This window comes from Pholcus phalangioides, unplaced genomic scaffold (assembly GCF_987345545.1).
Source record: "Pholcus phalangioides strain wild (caught in Gottingen) unplaced genomic scaffold, Ppha-v1.0 ptg000022l_1, whole genome shotgun sequence".
Lineage (NCBI taxonomy): Eukaryota > Metazoa > Arthropoda > Arachnida > Araneae > Pholcidae > Pholcus > Pholcus phalangioides.
In genome coordinates this window covers 14,556,808-14,569,413 of record NW_028301615.1, presented here as the reverse complement: position 1 = coordinate 14,569,413, position 12,606 = coordinate 14,556,808, and the positions used below count along the sequence as shown (strand labels likewise).

At 35.8% G+C, this 12,606-nt stretch overlaps 1 protein-coding gene across 1 annotated transcript in view; it reads left to right on the top strand.

Moving 5' to 3' along the window:
* LOC149069509 (cell adhesion molecule 2-like) overlaps positions 1-12,606 on the top strand; it is a 60,983-nt gene that overhangs the window by 27,843 nt on the left and 20,534 nt on the right. Inside the window, exons 2-3 of the mRNA XM_089249826.1 lie at positions 5,323-5,525; positions 7,596-7,731. Of these exons, the coding sequence (XP_089105952.1) occupies positions 5,323-5,525; positions 7,596-7,731 (339 nt within the window). The remainder of the gene's footprint in view (positions 1-5,322; positions 5,526-7,595; positions 7,732-12,606) is intronic.

Genomic DNA, 12,606 nt, shown 5'->3' with positions numbered 1-12,606 from the left:
ATAGAAAGGTTGTATTGAGCAAAGGAGGTACCCCTGAATAGCATTACATGACAAAAAAAAAAATTGTCAATATTTAAAAACAAAATGAGAAGTTGCTATTCCGGGAACACGCTGTGTCGGTACTGTTCAAGGAAAACATTTGAATAGTATAAAAATGTCAGCAATATGTCTCCTCTACACATGGTATTCCCTTCCGAAGTACAAGGTTCAAAAATGATTCATGTTTGGCTTGTCAAGAAATGGGACACATGCGTCCCCCTGAGCAACATTCTGTTCAATTATATAAACTGAATGATCAGTTTACAAGTAAAAATTGAATGTTTGAGGAAGCATCAATGCTGAAACGAGCTCAAACTATAAAATATCATTACTTTGAAAATATAAGAACAACATATTTCTTTTAAGGAATGAAAGTCACTGAATGTGCTTTTCGGAGAAAATTTTAGCTTAAAGAGCAACCAGTTCTTCAAAATGTCCTTCGATATTTTCGTATTTTCAAATAGTTTTATGAGGTCTCTAAACAAAGTAAAGGTCTCGACTGTAGCAGAGATAGATAGATAGATAGAACCACTCACAACCCTGGACTGATGCAAAGCACCGTACTTCCGTTACCTCAAAAGAGGCAGAGTCAGAGGCAGAAAAAAATCCCACTGTTCCTGCCAGGGCACTGTAGCAGAGATGTTGCAGTATTTCAAAGAAATATTTGATAAAATTGTCTGGTTTCATTAATCATATGGGTATGTGGGTGTCATCATACGAAAGCACAACAATAGCACTTAACATTCGGGAACATTTGTTTTTTATGGTTTAAAGCTAGCGTTTCTCTGAGTCTTAAAATACGTCCGATGTCAACTTGGAATTCAAGGAACTCAATTAGCAATAACAATTGAAGAAAATAATCAAGCTAAAGATTGATAGCCTGCCTACTGTATACTGCTTCTCGTCGATCTCGTAATATTATGCAGATTTAATAATAATCATTGAAATTTTGACAACTCATTATTATCGGAATTCATCATCAAATGAACAGCACATCTTGAAAGTGCTTTAGATTATTCGTCTTGTATTTGAGCTACATCAACAACAATATTTAATTTCTGTTCAGCAATTGGGAAATAATCTAAACCAGAATCTCTCTCCATCTTATATATATATATATTTTTTTTTTTATGAAACGATATCCGTAGTAATGCGATATCGCTTCGAAATGTGCTCCAATTTGAATATCGCTAGGAAAGTTGTCAAACTCGTTCCGTTTATTTTCAGGAGGAGGGATTTTGGATAAAACGCAGGTTAATTTCCTTTTCGAATTAGCATTCGCAGTAATTAACCGAAATTCGGGATGTGACAAATGTCGGACCGAATCCCGGTGCGTTCGCCTGCCCGTGTTTGTGTGTGTGTGTGTTCACGTGTATGTACGTGTTTGAAATCTCAGCCTGCTAGATTCCGCTCCCTCTTTTCTCAAACAGATAAAGCGACAGAGGCAATTAAACAGGATAACCGATCATGCTCCCACCACCTACGAAACTCCCACCGGTTTTCCATCCTATCATCCCGGAAACCTGAGTTTTCGGTGCCGGTGTGGGAAAAGCCATTCTTACCACGGTGCCCGTAACGCGCTGAAACGTAACTCATTGCTGTTTTCCTCGAAAAGCATCGAAAAGTAGTTTCCTACCATCACCCGGTTTTCTCGAAACTAAAACTGATATCGTTATCTGTGGCGACGTAGAGTAACAGAGAAAGAAGGAGGGAGAGGATCCTTGATCCGATGCCAAATCGGGAGTTTGCTAATTTATCCTTCATCCCACACAACACACATCAACACATACACACACACGCGCGCCTTCGATCAACAACCGTGTACTTTGATTCATAATAAATGCATCACAAAAGCTTCAAAGTCAGAAGTTTTCGGAGAAAAGAGAGTATTTTGTTCCTCCCTCTCTCCACTTTATACTTGAGAATTCCGAATTTGACTCAACTCAATAAAATTATATATTAAGAGTACTATTTTAATTTTTCGAACCGGGCTTTACTGTGGCATAATTTTTCCATGGTAAAACTGTAATTGGAAGTAACTGAATAACACTATAGATATTAGGAAATTTTTAGATTATAGATGAAAATAACCGAAAAAAAGTATCTGCTACTCATTCAAATTTGATACTTAGATATAAAGGTTTATGATCAGTCAGTAATCATTTTCATTGTGAAGATGATACTCCGTCTCCTTTTGAAAGTCTCTTACTTCAGCATTGGCAAACCCAGATATTTAGAAAAGTTTATTTCTTAAGAGCTTAATTACTTTGCACCTACTGAAAACGGAAGAAAAAATTACTTCTTTAAAAAATATGTGACATTTTAGAAGGATTTTTGTGATTTATGCTTGCGGCTTAAAGGGTTATATACTCGTATCGAATTAATTTAAGAGTGAAGAGAATTATCTCAAATAATAGAAAAATTTAAAATTACTACTCGCACCCAAATTTATACATGTGGGCGCGGTAGCCCAGGTTGATAAAATACTCACCTGAAGTATTAAAGAATATTTAGAGGTGTCGCGAATTCGATACCCGGTTCGCCCGTGGCAGATTTTTTCCTGACGCGGAGAGTGCAACAGAAACGGTGATGCAACCACAGAAGAAAAAAATTGCTACTGCATGAAGTCCTACATCGAGGGTTTAGTGCACCAACCTTTCGGTGAGTATGAAAAAGGCTGCCGTTTGGAATGGCCAATAAATTGTAGGTCCTGATTTAACTAGCCCTCGGGTGCAGAAAATGGCCGCGGTGCGTCAAAAGTTATCAAATGATAAAATTATGCTTAGGCCACGCTTACACCATTTACATCATGCGCAATATAAATAGAGTGAGATCACAGTTTTTACTGAAAAGGCAGCGTATAATTTATGGTGAAATACGAGGTATATTTTCAGTTGAAAACGTGAAATTTTGCACAAGAACAGCGTCTACTGACACCCTTAAACTAATAAATAAAAAAAAAATCTATCTCTTATTTTTTTTTATCAATTTATCATCCATGATTTATTTATAATAAGACTATATATGCCATTACCAAAGCCCGAAGTGCTTCCAATTCACGATCTGGCCGAGAACTTCGCGAATCGGTAAAAAGTTTTAGCAAATGTCAGAATTGCAGAAATGATGCAGACTTTGGCCGGCCATTCCACGAACTGGCCGGGGATCCCAGGCCGAAACTCGATGTGCTGATGTAAGACGGTCCGGTAAGAGCGAAATAATTTTTTTAATCGCCAACGCAGTGATGGTAACCTCGTCAAGCAAAATTTCCCCTTTTGACTTAATTTTTCCCACACATTCCGAAAGTTGTGCTGCCATCTATCGGTGGAAATATATAGTCAATTATTTTACACTAGAAAAGCATTTTTGTGTGAGTGTGTTTTGCATTTATATATTTTTTTCAACAAAAATTCTTTTGTTTCATGACCTCTCAAAATTTCCCACAAACGCCAAGAAAATTCCCATATGGACCAATTTTGGCCAACTTTTCCCACGAGTTACCATCACTGCGCCAACGTGTGATACATGTCTACACATAGCAGCTGTATTGGATTAGTTTCACGTGACGAGAGGAAAAAAGTGAAATTCGAAAGAAAAAAACTATAAAAATAATTATATAAACATATAGTTTTTTACTTCCAAATTTTGGAGAAAAAATTATTTCAGGATCGTGACTGCTGTTTGATGGGCTGCCTTAACTAACGTGGACATACTTATCACGAAATAAAACGCCAACTTGACTATGATTCCGTATCATGTCTTTTGTTATTGGACTTTGGCCAGGGATAACCGACTACTTCACGTAGTGGCATATTTCGGGCTTTGACAGAGACATATCCACATCAACAGAGATACATCACGCAGTCATTATAATCTTTCAGGTACGAATGCCTGCTTCTGAAGGAATCCTGCCACTATAAGTGATGACTATTCGGAATAATATTTCATCATGTTTTTGTAAAAACCCTTTTTTCTAGTTCATCTTTTTTCCTCGAGCTTGATCTATTGTTGATGAATGTGGTCCATACTGTCTCTACCTCGGCATTGCTTGGTGAAATCGTCAATAGAATTTGCAATTTCAATCTCATCGTCTCAAACCGAGTGACTTAGTGAACACTTGCGAAGTTATCGTCTCCGACAGGGATTCCAAATATATTGATGGTTTAAAATTTGTATACATAATGTTTTGAGCATTTTCCCTCTCGAAACGTGTTCTTTCTTAGGTAGATCAAACACTTGGCACACTTCAGCTCAGGGTCTTCATATTGTCGCAAAAATTGGTCTGACATGACCGAAGCCTCCTAGGTAGACGTAGTAACGAGGAGGCATGGCGGTATCTAATTTTTGAGCCATACGAACATATGTTTATTTTTCCATCCTGTCCAAACAATAATTTCGCTTCATATTTCTCATTGCAAAGTGGCAGACATAACCCATATAATGATTTCTTCCCATTCGAAAATTTTCTTTTGGTTCTAGAGTGGCACTATGGAACATTGGTGACTAGACCTAAATCGTGAAAACCATTTAGCAGCAGAACCGATCAAATATCCCAGGCTACTCGTTGTCTTATATTTATGTGTTTCTCTGACCGAGTTACGTTGATTGGTTGCATTTCTTCTTTATTCGCAAACGCTCGTCTGTACCAATTTTTCCAGTACTTCAGTGTATAAAAAAAAACATAAATATATCCTTATTTGAAAGTAAATCCTCGAAATTCGAGGAAATGAAATTTATGTTTCTCAAGAACTATTTATTTATATTCTCTCCTTCCTTTTCCGCTCATTAATCAAATCAAATGCCCGTTATACGAAAGCAATTCTTAAGGAATCTTCCAATAAAATTTCCGATGTAAGGATCTTTAATCCAATATTTTTATCGCCTCAATATGTTCCAGTGGCTATACATCCATCGGAAGTTACGACATATTAAAAAAAATAAATAAATTATGTATGGTGAACTAAGTGCTTTTAGAGCACTTAAGTATTTGGGAAAAAATGGATTTTATCGTATTTAAAAACATTCCTCCTCCTCGAAATTGTAGCACAATACTTGTTTCTTATAATTTTTTTAAGTATTTTGGAATGCCATTGGAGATAGCAATGAATTCCCGTTCTTTCTTTACACTAGAGAGTACGGATTGGGAAATAGGAAACATTCGTAATGTCAGTTTTTGAGAGTAATAACCCGATTGATATAATGTTTTTGATAGAATCAGTTTTTCTCCGCCTGTTGTTTTTTAAAAGGTTTTTTGCCACAATATTCTAGGTTTTTTTCCTGTTTCAGGTATGGGTTTGAAATTCGTACAAATGGATGTTCCTGGGGCTTTGCATAAAGGTGAATCAGCGTGGCTCGTGTGCGACTATGAGCTAGGTGAAGACGAACTTTACTCGGTGAAGTGGTACAAGAATAATCTCGAGTTCTTCCGCTATCTACCGAGTGACGAACCACCGGCGCAGAAATACGATCTCCTCGGAGTGTATGTAGATGTAAGTATTTTATATGCATTGGAAAATCGATTCGAGATATTCATCGATTTCAAATGAGTGTCATCATCATTCCTTACATATGCATTTCCAATACAACGTACATTTCGTTCGAGTGAGCATATTTGAACATTTGGCTTACATTTGAGAAGAACGAAATGTTGAATTGAGATTATTAATATGTTCCATTGCCAAATGTTGCCAAAACAATCGTCAACTGTTCCTAAAAATTCACAACTACGCTAACTTTAAAAGAAAATCAAGAAGCTGTATTTCAAGGGCTGAACCCTTATTTGAATTCAATCCCGCTATATCAAAATCACAAAGAAAATCTGTAGCGTATAAGACAACGTCGTCCCATAAATTCGTCTGTAGTTTAAAATTCATAAAAATGGAAAAACTAGTATATTCGAATGTGATTGGTTTAAAAAAGTTATCCTTTCGAAGAGGATTTTCTTTGGTACTGACAGAAAAATTAGTTGAAGTTTCTGTCGATAGAGGACGTGGCATGAGAGTGACTGAATCTAAAACTACAGGAAAATTCAGAAATGATCTGTTAATCGTACACTCTGAATTCTATAGGATTTTTATATTTCCAACGATTTGCTTTCATGCCCTCTGCCTACTACTACATAACCGTACATGGACATTGTACACATTTCTCTACAGCAGTGGATCCCAATGAACTAGAGCTGTGTTTCTCAACCGCCGAGCCGCGGCCCGGTATTGGGCGGTGACATTCATACCGGGCAACGACTGATCTGCCGTTTCATTTTCCCCCCATTCATTTTCCATTAGTTGTGTATTTGACCGGGCTTTCCACTTACAAAAATAAATGAAACCGGGCCGCGGGCTCCCGAAGGCTGAGAACCACTGAAGTAGACGGTTTGCGAGAGATTCTATTAAATAAAAGCGTTCAAAAAGGAAATCCATTTTTATTTAATATATATGTATAGGCCTATATGTCAGAACTAAAAAATGTCTTTAATCAGCTGAGCTAATTACTATGTAGCACACAATGTAATTTATCAAACTCTACTTGTACAATAATCAATGTATCGAGTTAAAAGCCTCCCCGCAGAGAGGGGAGGCTTTTTTGAATGAGAGACTACATTGCGTTCACGTCTCGAAGTTGGAAAACAGTAGTGACCCGATCACCATTGTGCGTCAACAGGGTTCAAACCTAAATCCTTACTATGAGAGTCCGGCACGATGCACACACGTCCGCACAGTGGCCGTGCCTGTCTACCGACAAAATTTTAAACTACATTTTTTTTTTTCTGTACCCAAATGTTGATGTTCGTTCGTGAGAATAATTTTTTCGCAAACCACATTCGAATATGCCAATTTCTTTCAATATAAAATTGTAAACTAATAACGATTTTGTGGCGCATTCCGTATATTTTATAAGTAAAATTAAATATGTATGCTTCTAGTTGCAAAATGTACTTAGTTGAAAAAATTAAGGTTTTATAACAAAAAGTCGGCATACGAAAACCCCCGATGAATTTCAGATAAATAATTAAATGGATCCCCCAAACGATACTTCGTGGGAATTTCTCAATCTCACTTTAAAATGGTCACAGCAACCAAACATTTTTCCTACTTAATAAATAGCTAAAGAAACGTAGAATCTAATGATTCCGAATTCACTAGTCTAAACGCGAATGTATTTTACTTATCTCCTATCCAAATTAGCACAAATTTACTAAGTAAATTTCCGATTAAAAAAAACTGTTTTTCACACCACGCTAACAATAACACAGTTAGAAAGGCATTCTCCAGCTAAATGAGTTTATGGCGGACGCCGCCAGGCTACAACAGTAATAAAATACCTCTAGATTCAAACAGTGATTTTCCGATAAATTAAGCAGATGATATATAACCACCCTACGTAAAGAGCAGACAAAAATGTTTATTATAATTTCACGATAATAATATTTCATTTGCCATATAACTTTGGTGAAAACTCTGTGATCGAATATTAACATACCACACCATTTAGAACATACTTTTTCATTAAAATGTGTTTTGCGAGAGGAAAGAACGTAGTTTATGTATTTCTCATCGCAGTTGAAGCAGTCTAATTCTACTCACCTCTACCTGCATAAGACTGACCTAAATACTGAAGGTACATACGGTTGCGAAGTGTCAACAGAAGCTCCATCCTTCAGGACGGTCAAAGCTGATAAAGAATTGAGAATATACGGTAATCTTATTAATTATTATTACTTTTTTTTAATTTCTTCATAGTTTTCTTATGTAATCTTAATCATAATACTGTAATATCCACAAAGTGGAATTCCGCATTCATTATACTAAACCTATAAAAAATTCGGAACCACTATTTAAAATATCCAAGGGAATTTGTACACCGCCAAGTCAAAAAATAAACGCGAACATTTACAGTTTCTCACATTCAACAAAAATTAACACATTTAGTGGCACACATTGGCGAGATTTCTCGCCTCCTTAAAACACACACATCGCCTCTTATTCCAGCATTGACAATACCAGATAAGTTTTGTAAAATTGATTTTTCTCAGTGGAACCCTTTTCCCTTATACCCCTTAGTTCACACCACCTGAAAATCGAAAGAAAGGCTATTTCATTAAAAAAATTTTACAAACTTTTGAAGGGGGTTCAATGATTTTTGAAGTTTGTTTATGTGTAATGTTTGTTGTGTGGTGCTTCCATCTGCCATCAATTTTTCTAACTATGAGTGAAGTGTAATGATTGAATAATTGTATATAAACCTGTTGCTCTCTACAGCGAGACTTTTTAACGGGGAGATCGAGGTCACATTCGTGCCTCGATGTTGGGAACAGAATACCAACTTCAGCCGACCACCACTATGGTGACGGTAAGGTTCCAACTCGGGTCCAGCGAGTCCGTCATTATGATCACTCGACCAACATAGTGGATCTTTCCAAGGCTAGAATAGTCAACAAAATTGCGTTAATTAAAATGCACGAATGCATGTATGTGAAATGAAAACTTGACGAGAATTTCTGATAACTGTCATAGTTCTCAATGTATTCTATTGGTAAATTTTAATAAAATAATTCACAATTATTGTTCAGTTAACCGTGATGGAATTCGTGTGTATCTTTTTCTGTATTCACAACATATCGTCCATGTTGATACTCAACTTCAAATCAATCTTAGTGTGAACAACTATTTTATAATGATAGCTAACTTTCATTTTCATAACACAGTAAATGTCCCTGGTAGCAACAGTTCAAGATAAGGGATAAGATAAGTAGATAAATAAGATAACGGATAAGATAAGTCGATAAGATAAGATAAGTCGATAAGATAAGATAACGGATAAGATAAGTCGATAAGATAAGTCGATAAGATAAGATAAGTCGATTAGATAAGATAACGGATAAGATAAGATAACGGATAAGATAAGATAACGGATAAGATAAGTCGATAAGATAAGATAACGGATAAAATAACATAAGTCGAGTGACAAAGTTGTGGCGTTCACATTCACTGTAGAAACAGTTCACAATCACGAGGAAAATTGTCGTTATAATGGACTTGTTGTTATAAGCGAATTTCCAAATTTTTGTTCTGTCATGATATGAAATTGTAGAAAATTGCTGCTTCATCTACATTAAAAAGTCTTTTAGGTATCATTTCATTCGGATATTAACACAACTCTAGTCATGAAATATGTTTTCGGACTCTGATGCATAGTTTTTCGAAGCGTTTGGCGAAGGGATTTAGTCGACGAACTGAACAATTGAAATACTCATTCATCATATCATTGCTCAACACCACGCTTTCATGATCTCGTCAACATTTTCGCACTAATGTGTTTTTCTTTTCAGAACAATTTTTTCAGACATTCGGAAACGACTTCAAACATCTGGTCCCGAGATTTCTTAGTGAGTGAGAGTGACGGTAGTCGGATACAATCATCACGCATTCTATGTGTATAGTACAGGAACACAAAAATAGGAATGGGAGGGTTAAAAATTTGACTTGACTTTCCGGCGTTCATTCTTTGTTTGCAACACCTTGGAGTAATTTTTACGAGGACCGTATATCATTATAAGAGTTACCATGTTTAAATCTTGAAGCGAGGAAAAAACTGTCATTTATTTAAAATTGTTTCAGCGTTATAGTGCCCAAAAAAAAAAAACCTTCCTAATTGTGAACATTCTATTACCGAATATATCTTTAACATTGCTATTTTACAATCACTTGCAAATCACTCGTTGCTCTCGTTATAAGCCATGTTTGTTATAACGGTCTTTTTATCTAGATTATTTCCTTCAATACAATACTGAATATAGAGATTACAAGAAAAAATTTTCAGTCACTGCCCAATCGGAAACAACGAACACCTGTAACCGTTTCCTGAAGAAAAAAAAAGAAAAAAAGGTAACGAAAGCTGAAAAATCGAGTTAAAAGAACAAGTAAAACTACTTCCTATGATTAACATATTACTCATTCACCTCACGACACTAGAAACCATGTTACTACGGACAGAAGTAAAAAGAAAAATAACAAAACAGGTAGGAGATATAAAGGAAACATTTCACTCAAGCCATTCTTGCTTAACTTCAGCAAAATAGGATCTGAGGAGACTGAAAAAGAAGTCTAGCTATTTGCGTCACGATTAGACAATTCGGCAGAAACTTTACGCAAACTACACACACAACACCACAATCTTCTAACGAGGGGCCTTGTTTCGCTCCTTTCTGGCAGTTTTACTTATTCTTTCTTTACCCAACCAACCCTTCTTCCGCGGACGAACGAACGAGTAAAGTGAAACTAAACCCACAAACAAGGCAAGACGAACCATGAATTGTTAGGTAAGTGAGTAAACCAATTGATTAAGGACCAAGGGAAGAAGATACTGCTTTACTCATGTATGGATAGAAGATGTTGTGTTGGTACAGAGAGAAGAAAAAGGTAAAAAATAAAAGCAAGAGAGGTTAAATGGGGGAGAAGTTTTCCGACCAAAAGAAGAAGCCAGGATAGCGTGGGTTAATGTAGTAAACGAGACAGCGGCGAAAAGACTTACTTAAAAGCAAAGGCAAAAAGCCCGATCACGTCGGCCGAAGCAATTATGTGGCCGCAGCGCCAGTACGAGCATTAAGAAGACATTTAAGATCCCGTGGCTTGAGGGATAGACGTTTTCCTGTGGCGGGAAGTTTGGGCCATAACGGGAACAATGGGAAATGAGAAGTAGAAATAAGAAGAGGAAAGTAAAATAAAAACGCCTCTATGCTCACTTTCTCTCTATCTCTGTGTCTATATATATATATTTCTTGAGAAAGTTTTGCGATCTTTTCTGCGGGTGATCTTCAAGAAAGTAATCATTCGTGATAGAAATTGAGCACCGGATATAATAAGACATATAAAAGAAGGACTATACACGCACGCACACATCTGACTTAGTCATTGGATTCAGTAGCACATTATCTTGGCCACTTAGTACTTGACGATAAAGCGTTATTACTTTTTGATGGAGGAAATATAGAATTTTATTTTAACTTATTAAATCAGTTGTTTTTGTATCCGTGCAGTCAAATTTTGGTTATAATGAAATCAAATGTTGCACGAATGTTGAACATTTAATTTTGTCGTCATAACCAAGCTTGACGTTTCAACCGAAGACTTTTTAAGCGTGAAAAATACATTGTCCCCCGTATGAGAGAAGCACGAATACGCGAATTTTTACCTTTTTTTATCAGCTGGTTGGATACGTCATTTTGCTAGCTATGTTTTGCCTGAAATACGAATGTCTATCGCTATTGAAACAATTAAAAACGTTAGAAAACATTTTAGGAAAATACAGTAACATGGGTGGAGGAAACTTTCAAAAGAGTCATTTCCCACGTTCTTTTGTCTTCCAAGGACATTGCACATTCATGCTTCTGGCGTGAGAGGGGACGATATCAAATTCAATAAAATGCTTTTGTCAATAAAATTACTATGATCATAATATTGAGACAGAAAAAAAAAAATGTTTAAATGGGATCACATAAACACGTTGCTTTTCGTCAAAAATTTTTACATTTGTTAGTTATTGTGCACAGTTACACAGTTATTGTGCATAAATAATAATTCCTGTTCTAAATAAGACCCTTGGTGGAAATTTTAGTGCTACAACAAATCTGATGAAGCAATATATATATTCCAGTTCGTTTGGTTTTTCACAAGCAAGATTCTTTGACATTATTCTCTAAGGGAATCAAGCGAAACTGGCAATTACGTTATAGCTAAGGTCTTACATCCGATTTTGATTGTATTTCGTTGAAATTTCAAAAAAAACAATTTCCTCCATAATTGAAAACTAGCAATGCAATCGCATAAAGTCTGTAAAAAAATTTTCCCACCTGATGACACAATCTTCACTATACCTCTCCAAAATTATTTACACAATTCAAATGCATTATAAAATCCTATTTACAATTTTTTTCCTTTTTTTGTAAGCGTATCGTTGGGGTAAGCACCACAGCTAACAAGAAGGAAATAACTAAAAAATTAAAATAGTTCAACTTAACTGACGCTCTTTGAAAAGGGTAAAAAATGTAACTCTCGTACAATCACTATTTTCACGTCTTTTTAAATGCTTTGGCAGAAATGCTTTCTAGAAGCTCGGAATCAATTCAGAATAGTTAAAATGCTATTTAAAAAAATATAGTGAACTCGATATAACGGTACTCTGCGGACCATGAACAAATATCGTTATAGAGGAATTTTCGTTATAGCAAGAGGTAACAGTCAGACATTAGACAATAGGCATTTCCAAACAAGACTTGAAAAAGTATCGTTCAAGTGGGAATTTATCATAATATCGGGTATCGTCGTAGTGAGGTTTTATTAAATTTGGTATGAATGGATTTTTTTTTTAATTTCTTGGGGAATGTGCTTTCTGAAAAAAATATTAACGTAGGCGTTGCATTAGTGTAAGTCTCAATTATATTTTCAAATATACAGAGTGCATAACTCATCATTTTACAGGTGATCCGTTGATTCTGGAGGCATATTTTCAATTAGAAAAAGTATCCAAATAACGTGTAGTACTCAGATATGTCATTCATGTTGCAAGAGGTTG